This window comes from Pangasianodon hypophthalmus, chromosome 25 (assembly GCF_027358585.1).
Source record: "Pangasianodon hypophthalmus isolate fPanHyp1 chromosome 25, fPanHyp1.pri, whole genome shotgun sequence".
Lineage (NCBI taxonomy): Eukaryota > Metazoa > Chordata > Actinopteri > Siluriformes > Pangasiidae > Pangasianodon > Pangasianodon hypophthalmus.
Genome location: NC_069734.1, coordinates 15,520,055 through 15,540,649, shown reverse-complemented (window position 1 = coordinate 15,540,649; position 20,595 = coordinate 15,520,055). Strand labels below are relative to the sequence as shown.

At 39.7% G+C, this 20,595-nt stretch overlaps 2 protein-coding genes across 2 annotated transcripts in view; one reads left to right on the top strand and one right to left on the bottom strand.

Moving 5' to 3' along the window:
* The window catches only part of tmem163b (transmembrane protein 163b), a 49,857-nt gene extending 34,405 nt beyond the window's left edge, over nucleotides 1-15,452 (top strand). The window contains exons 6-8 of the mRNA XM_026947752.3: nucleotides 6,457-6,568; nucleotides 9,565-9,706; nucleotides 11,461-15,452. Coding sequence (XP_026803553.1) covers nucleotides 6,457-6,568; nucleotides 9,565-9,706; nucleotides 11,461-11,521 — 315 coding nt within the window. The 3' untranslated portion in view covers nucleotides 11,522-15,452. The remainder of the gene's footprint in view (nucleotides 1-6,456; nucleotides 6,569-9,564; nucleotides 9,707-11,460) is intronic.
* Nucleotides 15,445-20,595, bottom strand: part of mgat5 (alpha-1,6-mannosylglycoprotein 6-beta-N-acetylglucosaminyltransferase) — a 99,433-nt gene continuing 94,282 nt past the window's right edge. Inside the window, exons 16-17 of the mRNA XM_026947769.3 lie at nucleotides 20,196-20,353; nucleotides 15,445-18,972 (exon numbers count right to left, since the gene is read on the bottom strand). Coding sequence (XP_026803570.1) covers nucleotides 18,774-18,972; nucleotides 20,196-20,353 — 357 coding nt within the window. The 3' untranslated portion in view covers nucleotides 15,445-18,773. The remainder of the gene's footprint in view (nucleotides 18,973-20,195; nucleotides 20,354-20,595) is intronic.

Here is a 20,595-nt window from a genome sequence, read left to right as displayed (position 1 = left end):
TATTAAACTGCTAGATGCTCATTTTTCTCTCCTGCAAGGTGTAATCCCCAGATAAATTATCCTACAAGAGTGCCATCAGCAACCGGTTGTCTACCAGGCTGCCTAGATCATGCAGGACCAACTCATGGAACACACTAGTAATCCAAAAGTTTATTTTGTTCATGACCTTACCCCATCCCCCCCACTTGCTATCAACCTGTTATCTATCCGCAGCTGAATTTGTCAAGTGATTAGCTGTTAACTCTCCACCAAAACAGGCTATTAATTATGCCGTCTGTACTGATGACGAACCTGGACAAGATCACTGGAGCAAGACACAACAGCAGCAAGGATGTGAGAATTGTAGCTAATATTATTATAAAACTAGAGCTCAGAAACTCCCTGCCTGAGGTCAGATATGTCAGTGTTGTGGTACAGGCTGTAACTTTGCAAAGATGTGCCACTTTGCCTTTATTACCATATCATCCTCCTCATGAACCCCTGCCTCTCAGTCAGTGCCAAGAACTATTCCAGAAACACTTCCCTCATACACCTTCAAATCTTGCACTAGGAAGCTTAATATGGGTGTTTCTGTTCCCGGGCCCATTTGCCAATGGGGCACTAATTACTACTGTGTGGTTATGGTTTGTGTGGCTAAAAAAATTTTCTGATCTGGGCCCTCACTTACTAGATCTCAAACTTGCTGGAAAAATCAGGTGGCCTGCGCAAACGTATTGACCTCAGGGACCATGAAATGGCCAGTTATCCTCATAAATATGGAAGTATTGTAGGGTTATGCCATTGAGCTATTCCAACCTTAAAGAGCATACACAATCATACACACTAGGGTATTTTAGTAGACCAGAATGCCCTTGGTCTCAGCTCAGCACCAAATTGGCCAACAATGGTTTTATCCAGTACCTTCCAAAGCCCTTCTTTGCAGCCCAAGTCGCTTCCTTCCTGGCAGATTCAGCAAGCATCCTACCTCTTGTTCCTGACTACTTCACAACACCAAACCCTTTGCATCAACTGTTTAGCAAAGATGGCCTGGGAATTTACGCCAGAGTGCTCCACTACCTAACATGCATTCATTCATTAATTAATCATGAACTCTTTTCTCCTGGTCGGGGTTGCAGTGGATCTAGACTGTATACCAGGAACACTGGACCTGAGGCAGATATACACATTAGATTAGGATGCTATCCCATATTTCATCCTTAGAGTAGATAATACACCTACAGGAATGTTTTTTGGGAGGTGAGAGGGAACCGACGATGCACCACTATGGCTGTAGGTGATATACATCTTAGATACATTTGCCTCTGAAAATCCTGAATCCTAATTCTCTAAATAAGCATGATAATTTGGCCTGGTTGGGCATCTAAGTGCTGGCACTTCTATCTTAATGTATGGATGTTTATGATTTAGACTAATCAGTAGGTCACTGGTTTGAAAACTACAACAGTGGTCCAACAACTGTACCCCTTGAGCCTTGCTCAGATTTGGGTAACACTGAACTTTTCCTGTTGCTTTACAACTTAAGGCCAGAGTTTCCCTCTAGGAGTCCTTACTCACCCAGAGCTTTATTAGACAGGGATGGCCTACCATGGTTCCTAACACACTAGTTCATCATGAAAAAGATGAGCTGTCCTACTGGATCCCACACTGTGATCTCGGGCTTCTTTGTGGCACATGTTCTAGCCATGGCACTTGGATTTCACCTGGACATACTGAAAGTCTAGCAGCAGCACACTTCCCCCTGGTTGAAGGGGGCACTTCCCCCAGTTGAAGGTGACCAGATGTAACAACAGCCCAAGACAGTGTGAGGTGCGAGTTCTGAGCCCTGTTTCCCCTTATACGTGCCTTGACTATTTTGCTATTCTTTTGGATTAGCCTTGTTGTTTCTGATGTTTGATGCCATTACTGTGTTTGACCACTGCCTTGCTAAAAATTACAATTTTGGATTGTGATTTAAATAAACTCTGCACATGGATCCTAAAGACATGGCACCAGTTTCTCTCAGTTACCAGAGAATATTGGCTTCTGCTAGAGCTGTATCAGGCACATCCCAGGGGATGGAGATCCCAGGACAGACCCAGGACCTGTTGGAGAGATTACCTCACAGTTGGCTTGGGAATCTCTGACAGCTTTGGCATTTATTGTATTCAGTCAAGGTCATAGAGGCTAGACTAGGGTTTTCAAATAAATGCATACTTTTTTTTCCCCCCACTTTCGTCATCGCTTTTTTTAAGTCATGTTGTCACTTCACTAATCAGCCCATAAAGTGTTAATCAAATGAAAAACAAACACTATGAAAGTGGGAAATCTTCCCTCTCTGACCTGCCTTCAGCTAAGCAGCACCCCATCATTCAACCAATGGGTATGATATTTAGCATCATCATCATCATGATCATGATCATCATTAAAGTTTTTGAAAATTTCACTTTCATAGAAATGATTTACCAGACACCAGGATAGAAAGAAGTGACGGAACACAGCTGAGGTGTGAAGCGAGACGAGACAGCGTCACAGGGCGAAGTGGGAAGTCAGGGACGGGTGTGTGCATGCTGCGAATCAGCTCACTCCTCTGTTGCCAGGCAATTCGGGCTGCTTGGCAACATAAGGAGGGAAGAGAGCTCAGTTATTCCCCACCTCCAACTCACACACGTGCACACACACAAACACACAAAGACGCTGTGCTTTACTTACACCATGCTGTAATGTCACCGAGTTCGTAGAACAGAAGCGGATAAAAGAAAATGAGTAAGAAAGTAGAGATGAAAGTAAGTGTGTGTGTGTGTGTGTGTGTGTGTGTGTGTGTGTGGTGATGTTTTAATCAGGACTCTGGCTGCTCTCTAGAGGACTTGAGCTCCTGCTCTGGCCTGTGAAGCTGCATTTGGCGCATACGAGCACCTGTTAAAAATAGATCTGATATTTTTCTGCTGCCTTCATCTGCTACTGATGTCACACACACGCGCACACACACACACACAAAGTTTCTCTCTTTCATCCTCTTTGTCTAAATCTTACGCTCTATACACTTTCAAGCTGTTCTTCACCTTTTTCCCCTTCCTGCTCCAACACACATCCATTCATCCACACATTCAATCTTTTTTTCCTTGCCACATCCCTGTTGCTCACTCTCTCACCCGCACACAATCTTACACACACACACACACACACACACACACACATACGAACAGGTTTCTCTCTCTTCCTCTTGCTTTCACTCACACACACACACACACACACATTTGCAACTGCACCTTCCTTTTATGTTTTGCTGTCTTCCTGTCTTACACAAACACAATCTGTCTATTCCCCACTCATCCTTTCTTTCTCTTCCCCAACGACCATCTTGTCATACACACAGTCATCCTGTCACACTCACACAGACTAACCCTAGTTGGATAAGTAAATGTTACGGATATTCTGTCAGGGGTGTGCGTGCTGAATTGGACTCCTGCAAAGTTGTGTGCGTGTGTGTCTGTGTGTGTGTGTGTGTTTGTGGTGGCATGTGGAGATTGATGTGCTTTTGTTTGTGTGTGTGCATGTTTGTATAATGCTATGAGCCTGCTGATTATTAATGATCTCAAGCATCTGTTGGATAAGCAATAATCTGCACTGATTGGGTTGGAATACTGATTTGGGCAGGAAAGGCGGGGGATCTACATCACACACACACACACACACACACACACACACACAAATTTCAAACACATTTCAAAATTAAATAATATATTTTCTACAGTATGTTATATAATTTTGTGACTGGACACGGACACGGACACACAAGGACACACACGGACACACACGGACACACACACACACACACACACATTGTTAAACAAACCTGTCCACCTTGTTAGTTAATTAAAATGAACAATCAACAGTTTGTTTAAACTAGATGAGTGATTTCATTTTCCTTATTACAAAGCTGTTTAATTTAATGCTAGTTTTTTTTTTTTTTTATGTGTGTGTGTGTGTGTGTGTGTGTGTGTGTTAGCATGTTTTCTCAGGAACTGAAAGGCCATCTGCAGAGTTCACGAGTCTCACTAAGGAATGAACAAATACAGGCTATTCAGTTTTCGAATGCTGGTGCGAATTTGATTAGAAAAGTCAGCCAGAGTTATCTGTGTTTACCGGAAAAGCCTTTTTTTATTGAGTCATTTGAGTTTATTTGTTCTTTTGACTGAAGACAACATGCTCCTGAGTGTGTGCAGTTCAGTTTCCATCTTACAAATAAACTCATAAGAAAGATAAAGATCCAAATTGTATGTGCAATATAGAGTCCTCTTATAGTAATACCATGCGTGGCAATGGCAGCGTGTCTCAGTACGTGTTTGTACAACATCCCTATGCCAAAGTGCACAATAATTAAAAGTCTCGCTCCATGAGCTCCACCTGTCTAAACATAAACTGCTTGTTCAGTTAATCCAAAACAAATGAACCTATTATAAAGGCAAGTTTATTCATTTAAGCACTCGCATTTGCCAAAAAAAAAAAAAAATGCATCACGGTTTCCTGATCTTGATTTAGAAACACATGGCCACATCATACTGTCTTGGCAACGATCCCATCTAGACAAGTAATCCTATAGATTGGTTGCATGGCACTTTCCAAAAACAATTTATGCCCAAGACTGACCCTTATTTCAATGGATAACTTCACATAGATACTGTAGATTTGTACCTAAGAACTGCTGCTGCTGTACTCATAAACTCTGTCCTGTGCTCATCCCAGGACTCTTAATAACAATCTGCTCACACGGAACATCAGCACACCAGCACAACTGCAATATCCGGTCTCACCCAGAACACCCAGAACATATAGTGTAGTGGTTCTTATCTTAACCTATAGTGGTGGTTCTTTCCATTGATAGATGGAGGAACAAGGGGCCAGACAACAGATGGTGGTCCTTTCCCTTCTCTGATATAACCAGCATTGATTAAATTCTAGTCATAGCATAATCAAGGTGTCAGTCTCACTTTGCCATTACTCAAAGAACCAAGCAAAAGTGATACAGAGCAATTTTGACAATATATATTTTTTTTCTATTAATAAGGATATTCATGTTGTGCTGTTATAATGAGGTGTGTGGTATAAAGTGTTTAGCATGCATATTGTGGAGCTTACCACATTGGGAAGCCTAGAGCATTTCTCCAGCGATGGTGTTTTTCTTTTGAATAATTACTGATGTTGACACCGCTGTCAACACCGCTGATCTCCATTTCGAGAACCTAGTGATTAGAAACAGGGGTGAGAATTATTTCCGAAGTACATCCTTGAGTTTTCTCAAATGTTTGACTTTCATTTAGTACTTTCCACTCACTACTTTTTTTTTTTAAATAGATAAGTTACTGTATAATCTACATATATTTGTCATAATATAGCTAATTTGCCAGATTAAACTTCCAAAAAGTTCCAAACACATATTTATTCACGTTTATGTGTCCATTTCTATATTTGTATTCTCTTTTCCAATGCAAGAGCAAAAAGGAAGTCACCTAATAACTACTGACTACTATTGGTTAGCTATCGGCATGCAAGTTGAGTGTATTGTCAGAGTTATTAGCATGCTAGCAAACGTTTGAAAGATGCAGGATGTAGCTTGTCTTTAGTTCAGGTTCGTCAGGGAAAGGTGCACTAATTTATCATCCGTGTGTGATTTGAGGTAGACGTCTTTTCATACGTGACTTGCACTTTTGCTTCAAACAAAAGCGTTCCTCAGTGTACCAAAGGGATCATTCTAGTGCTATACATCTGAGGTCTGTAATACAGGACTGAACAATTACTGTGTTATGGCACTATGGATTGATGTGTCCATATGTTCTGGGTCGTTTTCTCTCTCTCTCTCTCTCTCTCTCTCTCTCTGCTGATTTGTTGGACCTCATAATTTATAACTGAAGCAGTGGCTTTAACCACTGCGAAAATGCAGGAGGTGTTATTTGAAAATTCAGATCATGGCTCTGTAGACAGCAGGTCTTCTCGTCTCTGATCTAGATTGAGGGTCTTATCAGTCTTGTAAGAGAGATAAATGAGACTTCAGTGTGTGGATCTGTGTTTTTCTTTACTGGTCACATCCTAAATCACTGCCACTGGGGTTTTATTTTTAGATTACTTTTCCTTGGCACCATTAAAGAGTTTTCTGATACTGTAGATTCATCATACAGTGGGTATATTGATATATATTGCATGTTTATGTTTTGTGTGTGTGAGTGAGAGAGAGAGAGAGAGAGAGAGAGAGAGAAGTGCTGTGTTTTAATAACCGTAACCTTGCAGCGCTGCAGTATTTCTTGCCTACAAGGCTGGCATGCAGTATTAATGATTTGGCTAAGACTAAGAATGCAGCTTTTCTCATCTTTCTCCCCATCGCTCATCTTTCACCTCTCTCTCTCTCTCTCTTTCACTCTCACACTCTCCACCCTTCTGTCAACATCCATCTGTGCATCTCATCTCTCTCTTCCTCTCTCGCAGGACGACTTCCTCTACAGCGTGTCAGTGCTCAGCGGCCTGGTGTGCACAATTCTGGCTGTGTTAAAGTGCATGCTGGGTAAAGTGCTCACCAGCAGGGCACTCATCACTGACGGTATGTTTTAATTACTGCGTCATTTCCATCTGCGCCTCTGACCCCTCCCATTTCTCTTTTTGTGCAAAACACACAGTGCGAAGGAATAAGAGATGGACTTGCAGTAGAGATAAAAAGCAGAAATGTATCATGCTGGAAGTAGCCATCGTAAGTGGCCATAAAGAGATGAACGTACTCAGCTGCAATACTCAAACAGGCTACGGTATTCAAACAATGTTTGATTAGTATTAAGAGGCCTAATGTGTGCCAAGAAATCATTCCTCACACCATTACACCACCACCAGCAGCTTGAACTATTGACACAAGACAGGTCCAAGATGCCAAATTCTGACAGTGCCACCTGCATGTCACAGCACTAATTGAGATTCACCAGACTAGGCAATGATTTTCCAGTCTTCAGCTGCCCAGTTTGGTGAGTCTGTGCCCACTGTAGCCTCAGGAGTGGAACTTGATGTGGTCTTCTGCTGCTGTAGCCCATCTACCCCTTAATTGCATGATTTTATGCATTGCATAAAATCCATGGGCACATAATTGGCTGATTGAATAATTGCATGAACGTGCAGGTGTACAGATGTTCCTCGTAAAATGGCCATTGAGTGTATATTTGTGTTACAGTCGATGCTAACACTGTCTAATATCAACTGTAAGACAAATCTAAGCTCTTCCAGTAACTACTTCACCAAACAACTCAGCCTACTCAGCTAAAGTCCCATTACAGAGTGGTCTGAAATCTGAGAGTGGATGATGAGCAAGTCCTTAAAAACAAAGTTTACAGCCTTGATTATTGAATATTTGTTTTCCCCCCCTTATTTAATTGCCCAAACCTATTATAAGGAGCGTATGTATTGTGTCTTACACAATAATTAACTGAACAGAGTCCACCTGTGTGCAATTAAAGTGTCATATGATCTCAATAAACAGTCCCCTCTGAAAGTATTGGAACGGCAGTGCCAATCTTTTTGTTCTGAAGACAAAAGACAAAATGAGACGATTCAGACAGAATTTCAGCTTTCATTTCCTGATTTTTACGTCTAGGGGCACAGTGGCTTAGTGGCTTAGTGGTATGTTTGCCTTGTGCCTCCAGGGCTGGGGGTTTGATTCCTGCCTCCACTCTGTGCTTCGGGGGTTTCCTCAATCAGTCCAAAGACATGCGTTGTAGGCTGAATGGCATCTCTAAATTGTCCGTAGTGTGTGTGCAGTTGTGCCCTCTGATGGTTGGCACCCTATCCAGGGTGTTCCCTTGTGCCCTGATTCCCCTGGGATAGGCACCCTGTATAGGATAAGTGGTACAGAAAATGGATGGATATATATTTATTTTCAGTATATACACCTTACCAAAAATAATTGGACAAACTAACTTAATCATAAATTAAATTGTCATTTTTAGTACTTGGTTGCGAATTAACGAAAGGTTTTCCATGCTTCCTGGTTTCTAGCTCTTTTGAAATCGCCCTTTCTCGTTGTTAACTTTGCACTTTTTGTCTGTAGCCATGGCTGAATAGCATTCTACAGATTAATTCATTTGTAGGTTGTAGTCAGAGAAAAAAAACGCATTTTAGCTAACTGTGCTAGCTAACAGTCTGCTGCCACCATCAGACGAAGGGAAAAATTGCAACGTGTTGGTCACCTATCATATATTCTAAGAGAGAAGCTGCAGGCCAATTAACATCTATCCATGGGCCGCATCTGGCCCTGGGGCCAGACTTTGGACACCCCTGGTGTAAATCATATTGTAAAAATCTCAGTTAAGTCCATTTCAGTTCCAGGTTGTAAAAATGTAGAAAAGTTCAAGCGGGGGTGAATACTTATGCAAAGCACTGTAAATTAGTTAGCAGGCCAATTAGCTAGTCTAATAGAAAATAATATTATTGTTTATTATATAATACTATTTGTCAAACTTAATTTCAGTTAACAAAACTTGATAACACACGCGCACCCAGTCAACATACAAAACAATTACGATTCATTACAAATATAAAAATCACCCACATGTGCTTGATTTTCAAATAAAAAAAACCTCCATCTCCACGGCTAGTTTATATGCACTGCTGAGTCATGAGAGAAAGTCGATTAGGGCATGCCCAAGGCAGTATTGAAATGCAGGGTATGTCAGAAAACAGTATTTCTAAAAATATGTGCTCAACTAATCAAAATTCTGTACATGCAGTGTAAACATATGCAAGAGTTCTCAAGAGTTGTCAGAGGTTTAACCTACGTGTTAACCCACTCAACACTGTATGACAGAATGTTCTGTTCTTTTTAAGGTAAAGCAATACTGATTTAACAGACACTCTGCACTGACAGTAGAGCAAACACAGACTCGCAGACCTGCAAAAAGCTGACTAACGTGCACCTAAATTCAGCGGCAGAGTGTGAAATTTAACACCTGTGCTGAGAAATTTCTTCCTAACACAGTCTATCATTACACACCTTTTACTGCGTCTATGACAAGTCCTTCCTGAGAATTAGACCCAAACAGGGGAAATAAAAGATAAATAATAAAATGCAGTGTATGACAGTGCTGTTGAATTTTGATTGGTCAGAAGGTGATGATTAATTTTCTATAACAGCAGCTCTGACAGTTGTTCTGCCCGCAAGGCAAATGACATGTTTATATTAATGCGTTTGTTGAAATACGTTATTTTTTGTATAGTAACAGCTAATTCACAGGGACTTGTATGATGGACACTCTTCATAAGCTAAGACCACTACTACTAAAACTACTACTACTAATAATAATGATATCTTCTCTAAAATACAAAAATAGCAAGGAAAAATATCATAGGCAACTTGCCCTACATTGTGACAAACTACTGAAGGCTAAAAAAAAATTCCATTTTTTAAAAATACTCCAGAGGTTTCCCAAACCGTATCACTGAATACTTGTGTTGCTGCTGCTGCAGTGCTGAACATAATCTTATGACATCCAAGTTGTAATCAGATATTGTGATGTACCACCTACTATAATAATGTGCTGTTTGGTTGTTTACCTGCAGGCTTTAACTCATTGGTGGGCGGAGTCATGGGTTTCTCCATCCTCATCAGCGCTGAAGTGTTTAAGCACAACCCGAAGGTTTGGTATTTGGACGGCGCCATTGGCGTACTGATTGGACTCATCATCCTCGCTTATGGCGTCAAGTGAGATTTTTGAGCATACTTATAGTCCCAAATGCAAAACATGCACTAGAAATTTGCTAAAGATGAGTTATCTGTTTTGAATATAAGGTTTATTTGTCTTAATAGAACACATGCCATTATTAGCCATTATTACAATTATTAAATATCTCAACCCCACTGAACACCTTTGGGATGAACTGGAATGCCGACTGCACTCCAGACCTCCTCGACATCCCAACATCAGTGCCTGATCTCACTAATGCTCTTGTGGCTGAATGGACAAATCCCCACAGCCATGTGCTAAAATCTAGTGGAAAGTCTTCCCAGAAGAGTGAAGGTTATTATAACAGCAAACCATTGGTTCTAACTGAGAGCTATCTTGACTTTTCTCATAACTACAGTAAACAAGTAAGCAAACCAAAAAAACAGTCAAAAATATGTTTAACTGTTCAATGTTTAATATGATTTTACAAGAAATCACTGGTGGTTTGTAGTGGTGTGAGCAGGACTGGTTTTTAAATCCCACTCAAGCCTGTTCCTGAAGGAATTCTGCCAATCCTGCCCATTCCCAATAGATTTCTGACCAACCCTAAAAGCCTCCAAAGGAATTCTGGCCAATCCTACCCACTCCTAAAGGAAGTCTGACCAATCCCACCCATTGCCAAAGGAATTCTAACCAATCCTGCCTGCTCCGGAAGGAATTCTGACAATCCTTCTTGCCCCTGAAGCAATTCTACCCAATCTCACCTGGTCCAGAAGTAACTGTGGCCAATACTTCCCCGCTCATGAAGGAATTGTGACAGGTCCCACCCACTCCCAAAGGAATTCTGACCAATTCTGCCCACTCCTGAGGGAATTCTGACCTATCCTTCCCACTCCCAACGAAATTCTAATTCCAAAACCCATTCCTGAAGCACTTTTGACCACTCCTGCCTGCACCTTAAAGAAATTGACCAATCCCACCAACTCCTGAAGTAGTTCTGACCAATCCTGTCTGCAAGTGACAGAATTTTGACCAATTCCATCCACTCCGACAGACAGTTGGACCAAATATAGTCCTTAGTTCTATTTCCCAAAATACTAACAAAGTAGTATGGTAAAGACATTGGACTTCTGATTGGAGGGTCGTGAGTTTAAATCCCAGCGCCGCTAAGCTGTCAATGCTGGGCCCTTGTTCAAGGCCCTTAACCCTCAAATGCTTCTGCCAAATGCCATAAATATAATGTAAATGTTCAAGCTAAAATGGCCATGATTAGGATAAAGCATTTACTGAAAATGAATGAATGGTGCAAGCATTCAATGCTCTCATTAATGAAAAAACCACCTGCTCCTGCGACTTTTGTCTTGGGTCCTGCTGCACACCATTAAAACAAAGTCACATTTTCAAATGACTTTAGCTGCAGTTAGACTCTAACCATGTGCAGCAGTTCCCATTGATGACCTTATGTAATGAACAGTCACACTTATGGAAAGAGCCAATCGGAGAGCTCCATTTCAGAAAGCAAACGTATATATCTATGATGGGAAATGGCAGGTGGAACATCTTATATGCTTTGTTGTGTTTGTTCTGGCAGCTTGATAACATATCATAAGACCAAAGTAAAAGTTACCACCATAAATAAATCGAGTTGAACATGATTAGCAACATAAAGAAAGAGTATTGATTGCCTGTATTTGGTAGAAATGCATATGCAATTCTCATGTCAGTATACACCAGGTTACAGCAGGATTGTTGTTTATATCGCTGTCAGTCATACGTCTGCCTCTTCCCTCAGGCTGCTGATTGACATGGTCCCTCGAGTGAGACAGACCAGACACTACGAGCGCTTTGAGTAGGATCAACAGCGCACAGTGGAGACTGGACTCTATCTGCATACACCCACGTACACTTTGAAGAGACTCTTGCAAAGAAGGGAAACACTCACCCACGCACAAACACTCCCATACATATAATAAACACACACACACACACACACATATATATATATATATATATATATATACACACACACACAGAGAATGCACAATGCGTCACAGCAACCTCTCATCATCTCCAATATCAACCTTGCTCTGTGAAGACGCTCTGAGGAAGACAAGGACGAAGTAGAACAAGAACAGGAAACAAGAACAGAACAGGAACAGGAACAAAAGTCTTGAAGATATGCAACTGGGTCATGGAAGAATTCTTCATGGGTGTGTCCAAGTGTTTAAAAAAAAATATACTGCAGCTGATCTTGATCACATTTTAAAAAGGACACCACCTGTCTTAACAACACCGAGCTACTGAGAGTGTGTTCGTGCGTATTTATCATTAGTGAAGATGACAAAGCTTCTTGCAGTGAAAACACACCTGCTCTTATACACTCATTACCTGTGGCTGGGAGTATCAGAGACTGAGGTGTCTGAGAAAGAAGAAGAAGGAAAGAGAACGCGAGAGAGGGAGAGAGAGAGAAACAGAGATGGTATCTTGGACACAAAACTATATTTAGCATTCATTCATCTTCAGCAGGATCCTTGTGTGCACCTCGAGCGACAAATGAAGAAGCAGCTGCCGTGCTGTTACAGTAATTCGAATCCCGCCTCATCTGGACATTTTTCTTCCTTAAATGTGATTACAGGGTGTGGATTTCTTTGCCGGGTGGACGTCTACCTCTTTATAAGCCCGCCAGTTGCAAGAAGATCACATCCTGCAGCTCATACACTAAAAATGGACAGATATGATAAAGTATCAAAAGTAGAACAGAAAAAATGTAATTGAACCAACGGGTACAAGAAGCACACTCATACACAGCTGTCCAAACTGGAACATCTGAGAGCTAGAACAGCACAGAAAGATTAGCACAACGTTATTAAATCTTAATAGTGTACATAACACACTCATATTAGTTACAACTACAAGGTTTAATTTTTAATGGTTATATATAATTATACAATGTTTATTGTAGATTTGCTGGTAGTAGTAAACATTCGAATTTGAGAAATATGTGACGTAATTAATGTAAATGATCTAAATTAGCTACGAGAATTTGCCAATGTTAGGTGACGTGGCTGGCGTACACGTTAGAATGGTGCCGTCGTGTGTTACGTTCGATTATCTCAAAGCAAGATATCTTCTGATGCATTTCAAGTATTGTCCGTTTACGTACAGATTACACGAATGAGTGTGTGTACGGTGATTAGCACAGCTCTGCTTACAGCACTGGTTTCAGGACACACGTCAAAAAAAAGTCCACAGTTTAGTGAAAAATCGTTGGTTACCATAGTGTGTGATGTCAGTTTCAAGGAAATTAGCCAGGTATTCTGAGAAAACGTGTTACTAGTGAATAAACTGCTGATCAAGTCACAGAGCTACAAACTTATGAATGTACTTATGAATATAATTCCCTTTATTTGTACTGTATGCACACAACATTTGTTTCGTTTCATGAGTATTAACCCCTCAAACTCCCAAGATCAAGACTTACATTCCTCTCATAACAGCATACTTTTTTAAAAATTCAGCTCAATTTTATTTGTATAACCCGTCTTTTAAAACACGTAATCACAAAGCAGATAGTAGATCTAGATGTAAATTGTAAATCATTACAGTATACAGGTGTAGAAGACTGAACTCCGAAAGTGTTCAATATGAGTATATTGTGAATAAGAGTCCTGGGATGAGCACAGGACAGTCTTTATGATTACAGCAGCAGTTTTTCAGTATCTAAAGCTACAGTATCTAGATCCAGATCCAGCAAGGGTGAATTATGGGCATAAACCGTTTCAGGGAAGTTCTTTAGGGTGTCCACTTTTTCACAAATAAGCAGAAAACCCTTGTTTTTGCCGCAATCTTCATTTTTTTTTTCTGGTTTTCCAGTCATTTTTGTTGAGTAGCATTCACGTTTCCATTCCTAAATCATTAAAACAAGTGACAGCTAGTTCTAGCTAGTTCTAGCTAGTCTAGCTAGCGGCTAGCATGAGGCTTATGTAACTTAAGTAACACTCAATTTCACAGTCTTTATAGAGTTTCATTGAAGATAACATTATTTTATTTATAAACATTAATTCACTTACTTAAAAATAAATCAAAACACCTCATGAATGCTAATTCAAACTAGTCCAGTTAGAGGCTAGTATTATGCTAATGTAACGTGTAACACATATGTTCCCATTTCATGTTTTTTTTTTTTTTTAAAGACTTTTATAAGGATAAAATTGCTTTATTTATTTATTTCTCACTTGGTTATTTCTGATATTCTCACATGAAATCACCTAAAGCATGCTAATTCTAGCCAGGAACTAGCATTAGGCTTATGTGGCTTATGGAACATCTCACATTTCTTGTTTTTTTTTTTTTTTTTTTTTTTTTTTAAGAGATTTATGAAGGATAACATTGATTTATTTATTCATTTGTCATTTACAAAACATTAAACCACCTTAAGAATGCTACTTGTCGCTAGTCTAGCTAGCATTAGGCTTGTGTAGCTTATGTAACAGCTCACATTTCATCGTTTTACTAATTTAATAATTTACTTTCTCACTTAAAATCATCAAATCTCCTCATGAACGCTAATTCTTGCTAGTTAGCTACATTCGCTAAATTCTTTCAAACTGACCACACAGTTAGAAATCTCATCAAACTTAAAGTCTGGTAAATGACACTACAACGTCAGTGGGTGTTTTTCTACTGTAAAATTTTATCTAGGACTGAACCGTGTCCCAAAACATCCAGCCCATTCTATTGTGTTATTTGTTAGCACACAAAGTGGTGTCGCTATTATTGCACATGTGAGGCCTTACCCTCGACCCTAGAGGAATGTGAAGTTTCGTCTTGTCATTTTTAGCCTTTTCAGATGTATATTTGGGACTTTTGTCAGGTATCTGAGCGTCACATGTAGCAAATATAACTATATGTAGTGGCCATGGGTGCACTAGTGATCGTAGCTAGTCAACTTTTACGTGCAATAGAGTGAGTCTTGCGTTTTCTGGTAATATAGTAATGCGTTGCATTGCTCTTTGGTGTAAATCTTTTGGAACTAGATACTGTGTGCACAACAAGGTCAATAGATTGTGACTCATTTCTGAAGATGTATATTTTCGTAGGGATTTCCTGTGGTCCAATGCTGTGGAGTTCTTTGCCAGGAACACTGACTTGCTCAAACACACAGCCATGCAAATGACATGTTTAGTTTGCACAATGTGTGGTTAAGACTTACACAAGCCCGAAGGCGTCTCTGCATGACTTCAATTCTCACCTGTGTGTGACAGATACTGGCAAGGAGCCCCTAGATATATACATATACATATACACTCCTATATATATATGCTGCTTTAGAGTGCACATAGATATTATATTGAAATTTCTGTTGTCACAGAAAGAGTTTATTGAAAAATAAAGATATATCCAGCGTATTCATCAAAAACAAAAAAAATGAGACTTCTTTTTTTTTTTAAAATTCATTATGTCCTCTAATCTTCTATCACTGTCATGACATGAAACACACAAAGCAGGTGTGATGAAAAGGTTGACACGTGTGGGGGGGGGGAACAAGAAACAACAAAGCAAGGGGATAAAAAATAGCAGTAAACCAAATCTTGCATTTGCATCAATACTTTGCGTAATTACTGAGCCTAAAGCATTTCTAATCTCATTAAATAAAGTTGTAATGAATGACTGGCCTGTTCATCACGAGTGCACCTTTCACGCTCCAGCAACAACTGTAAACAAATACAAAAGCATATCGAACTTTACATTTCTACCCACCACCAGTTTTGGCAAAAAACGATCACTCAGAAACATTACGTGTTTTTTTTTTTTTTGTGTATTAAACGGCTTTGTTTGCGTTTCTTCGTCTACACGTCTACGTGTCTACGCGTCTACGTGTCTACACGTCTACGCTCGCTCTTGTTTTCCGACAAGGAACCTATCAGAAAGGCACGTCATGAACAGAACATAAAAACAGTAGCTTGGCTAAAGGTCGTCACGATTATATACAAACTGAGATCTCGGAAACAGAACGCGAAATAAGTTAGAAAATAAGCGAAGAAACCCGTCCGTATATACAAATGTGCAAATGCGTAAATGTGACACACAAAAGCTAAAATGAGGTTTTTGCGACTTTTTTTAAATATAAAATCTGAACTCAAGGTGCACTGCTTGTCCATGACAGTGACGCTGAGGGGAAAATTATACTATATTTGGTGTGTATAGTGCGTGTATTTATGTATGTGTGTGTGTATATATATATATATATATTTCATATTCAATATAGATCACTCAGCCATCATCAGTAGTCTTTCAAAAACGATACAATCGTCTCTTTTTCTCAGCATATTTTAAGGAATGTGCTGGAAAGAACATTTCTTTAACATCTACATTAGTACAACTGATAACTATTTCAACTCGTTCCAGTGTATCGTCACTCATAATAATAAAATAAATTAAGGTGATCTCACCAATTGTGCTGTCATAATTTTTGTCCTCAACGTCATACGGACTCTGTCCTGGACAAGCACGTGCACGCAAACACGCTTTTAACTTATCATAAATAATATTTCCCTCTGTAAAGCAAAAAGAAAAAAAAAAAAGAAAAAAAGAAAAAAAAAAAACAAAAAACACATTCTATATAAATAAAAATCACCGGAAATTATTTTGTATACAAAATAAATTAAAAAAATCCTTATGAACAATTGTACAGTGTCATCACATCTGGTTTTCAGTATGTAGGCTCGTGTAGAGCACTTTCACTCAGGAAAAGAAGGAAAATATCTGATGCTTACAATATTCTGCAGGCAAACAAACAATCCAAGAGTGAAAGGAACTTCAGAAAAAAAAAAAAAAAAAAGTCACATGATTTCGAAGAATTCAAATGCGGCGATTACGGTATGTACGGTATGTACATGAGTTTTGAGATGAGCTGCAGGAATAAAACCATAACATCTTTCATAGCTTTGTCTCATTTCCAAGTAATTTCAATATATGATATCGAAATTTGGAGGACTAGCCGAGTTCATTCCGGGAGTGTGTAGCTTACAGTGCTAATCACGTCACTGAGGATCAGAATGTGTTCTCGTTGTTTGCTAAAAGCAGGCCACAAAACACAGAAGGCCAGGAAAATGAGTGTGCATGTGCCATTGTGGGTACGCTGCAACACATTTACTTCTATTTAAAATGTATATGTACATATAAATGCAGTGCAGTGCAGGCAGTCTGAATAGAAAATCCTCCACACGCAGGGTTTAAGAGTTTCCGACCTTCTTTTTTTTTTTTTCCTGGCGCTTTAATAAAGTTCCTTCCTGGGCACCTTGGTCCCGTGATGAACAGGAGATCGAGGGACGGAGAGGATTAAATAAAATAGAATAAACTCGGACAGCGCAGCGCTGGAGTGTCTCCTCCACACACACAGGGGGCAGTGACGAGTTCCATATACCTGCGCGCCTCCTTCAAGTATTTCAGGCCGTTTCGGAGAACAGTTCAGCACTTGTTCAGTCTGGCCTTTCTTTTGTATTTGTCCATTTTTTTTTTTTTCCCCCACACATTGATCACTTCGACTAGCTCTGAAATGCTCGTGAGAAACACAAGCTTCAGCTTCGAGCATGTGTGCATGTGTGCAGTGTTTCCCCAGATTTCAGTCTGGCCTATAAGAAAGCTAAACAAACACACCGGAGCAGACCACAGAACGTCCACCACAACGTCCTCTGTGATGATATCTGTTGCAGATACTTTTAACAAACTTAACGGTCAAGGTTTAGGATTGAGAATTAATCTATTAGCTAACTAATACAAGTTTACTTGGTAATTAGTGGCTATTCAAACCTGGTTGTTGTTCTTTGAAAACATTTTTCAGCAGAAGTTTCTTAATAGTGCATGTTGCTAATTAGTGGGCATTTGTAATCGATCATTATTGGGAATTGGTAATTATTGGGAATTTGTAATTATTGGGTGTCTGTAATGATTGGAAATCTGTAATTATTGGTAATTATTGGAAATTGGTAATTAGCAGGCATTTGAAATTATTGGGAATTGGTAATTATTGGAAATTGGTAATTAGTAGGCATTTGAAATTATTGGGAATTGGTAATTATTGGAAATTGGTAATTAGTGGGTGTCTGTAATGATTGGAAATCTGTAATTATTGGTAATTATTGGGAATTGGTAATTAGCAGGCATTTGAAATTATTGGGAATTGGTAATTATTGGGAATTTGTAATTAGTGGGTGTCTATAATGATTGGAAATCTGTAATTATTGGTAACGATTGGAAACTGGTAATTAGCAGGCATTTGAAATTATTGGAAATTGGTAATTATTGGGAACTTGTGATTATTGGGTATCTGTAATGATTAGAACTCTGTAACTATTGGTAATGATTGGAAATTGGTAATTAACAGGCGTTTGAAATTATTGGGAATTTGTAATGATTGGGTATCTGTAATAATTGGAAATCTATAATTATTGGGAATTGGTAATTATTGGGAATTAATTAGCAGGCATTTGAAATTAGAGGGAATTTAAAATTAGCAGCCGTTGAGACACGCATTAGCAGCCATAAAACAGGCATTTGAAATGATTATGAATCAGTAATTATTGGTAATCAGTAACTATTAATAACTGGTGATTAGTGGGATTTGGTATTCAGGGGGCTTCTGTTGTATTGCTCTTTCAGCAGAGTTTCAGAACTCTTCCGTTTCTCAAAAGGTGGAACTTTGGCTAAAATAAGCCTAATAATGAGATGAGGTTATTACTAATTTCTAAATTTAATTACTAAACCGCTTTGCAAAGTGGGCCTTCCTCCTTCCTCCTTTTCTCTTTTCATGTTTAAAACAAAGAATTAAATGAGTTTTACTAAAGACGTTTTCTTTTTGAAATTTTTTGCCTAACAAAGTGCATCACAAATAAATATTTCTGCAGTTTGCTTGCTCACGATAAACAGTAATTATCCGTTAAAATGTCAGTAGCTGGTTACTGTACATAGGCAGTATAAATTTATTCAGTTCTATATGAAAACATTCTCTAACACTAAAATGATGGGACCCAGACCCAGAGCTAAAGGGGAAACACTGGAATGTGTGTGTGTGTGTGTGTGTGTGTGTGTGTGTGTGTGTGTGTGTTATAAGCAGTCCTTGCACAGGGCCACCTGGCCCTTCATGTAGTCCCTGCAGGGGCAGACGCGCTGGAGTGAAGGATGAGCTCCCGCACAGCTGAACAGCAGCAGATCAGCCTGTAGCACACAGTGACGTGATGACTCGCTGAACGCAGGGACCACGATGTCCCCAACGCTCTCCACCGTCCTGCACTCTACACCAAACCTACAGAGAGGGAGAGCACAGGAGCGAGAGAGAGAGAGGAGAGGACATAGACAGATTCAGAAGGAAAAGATATGAGGAAGGAGATAGAGGAGAGAGAGAGAGAGAGAGAGAGAGACATGACAATAAACAACACTGCAGAGTAAGGAATTGTATATTATGTAGACAACACTGCCCTCTAGTGGCAAATGCAAAAACTGCAGTATGGATTTCAGGCTCTATAAGAATAAGGAGAACTTTTTTTCAGAACCTCAAGAACCAGAGGAACCAGCACTGGGCCATATTTTAATTCCTGGGCCATATTTATACTGATCTTTCCATTTCCTGCGCCGGAACCTGTAACTTTTTTGGGTGAATCTTGCTGTATTCAACACCACTGAGTGAAAGCTTTTTTGCAGAACGACCTGGCGTTCTGAAATCCTGCGTGTAGCTAACCAGTGTGTGTGTCAAGGGGCAGCACAGCACAATCAGCACGGCAGGACATTCAGAGAATATCTCGTACACAATTCTAGTGAAAAAAAACTGAAATTGTCGGTGCTGTTACTGCTGCTTTACTCTCTCCGCACAACAAAATGATATTTGTCACAGAGTTTGCCTCATTTCTAATTATTTTGTACTTCTGCTTATTAAGGGGACAACAGAGAAAAAATCTAATCTAATTATAAAATCTAATATAATTCACAGACAGAGGGGAGACTGGGGAATTATTGCTCAGTTAGCAGCATAACTTGCATCATACCTTAAAAAAAAAAAAAAAAAAGATGAAAACTATGAAATATTCATGGTACAGCTGAACAGCCCAGTTTTCAGCAGTGCAGAAAATCCAGTTCGATTTCAGATAGGACTTCTAGGAAGAATATTTTTCCGTGATGTCATTATCTACTTTTGTATATCATACATATAATACAAATACTACAAGACACATACTTTATATAAGGAATAAAACACTTGGGGATGTGATATAGGGGTGGTGTGATGCAGCCTGACTCGGAGCAGGCGTACCGTTTCCACCCTGAAGTTGATTATTTTCCAACAACGGCACATCCTGAAGTGTTTTATTCCTTATTTAAAGTACCTACGAACTCGGTTGAGGGCTGTGATGTGATTTTGTAATGCTGATGCATTTCCTTTCTGAGCTTTCGTTGAACTGCAGGGAATGACAAACTCTGACAAAAATTAAAATGAGACGACGTCTGAAGCTGTGCGTTTATAGTTAACGCGCTCACCTGGCCAGGTCCTTGTCCTTGTTCAGGTGCTGGAAGAAGGACGGCTCGCAGATCAGCTGCTCCTCCTGACATACCTGTTTGCAGGATTTCCCTGCCGGAGCCATTTTCACCTGCAGAGCGCTGAGAGGAGGCCACATCACCTGACCATGACAGAAGTCCTGCCGAAAGAGAGAGAGAAACAGACACACACACACACACACACACACACACACACACAAAATGAAATTTGAGTGGGCGAGGCGAGATGTAATTAGAGTTTCCCCTTTAAACCGCAATGATCTTCTGCTCATCGTGTCACTGCTGAGGATCAAGTTGGCGTGTTATTTCCACCATCTAATGGTTTCACTTATTAAAGCTGAAAACTATTTGGTAAAAAGAATAAGCTAAAGATTCCCAATCC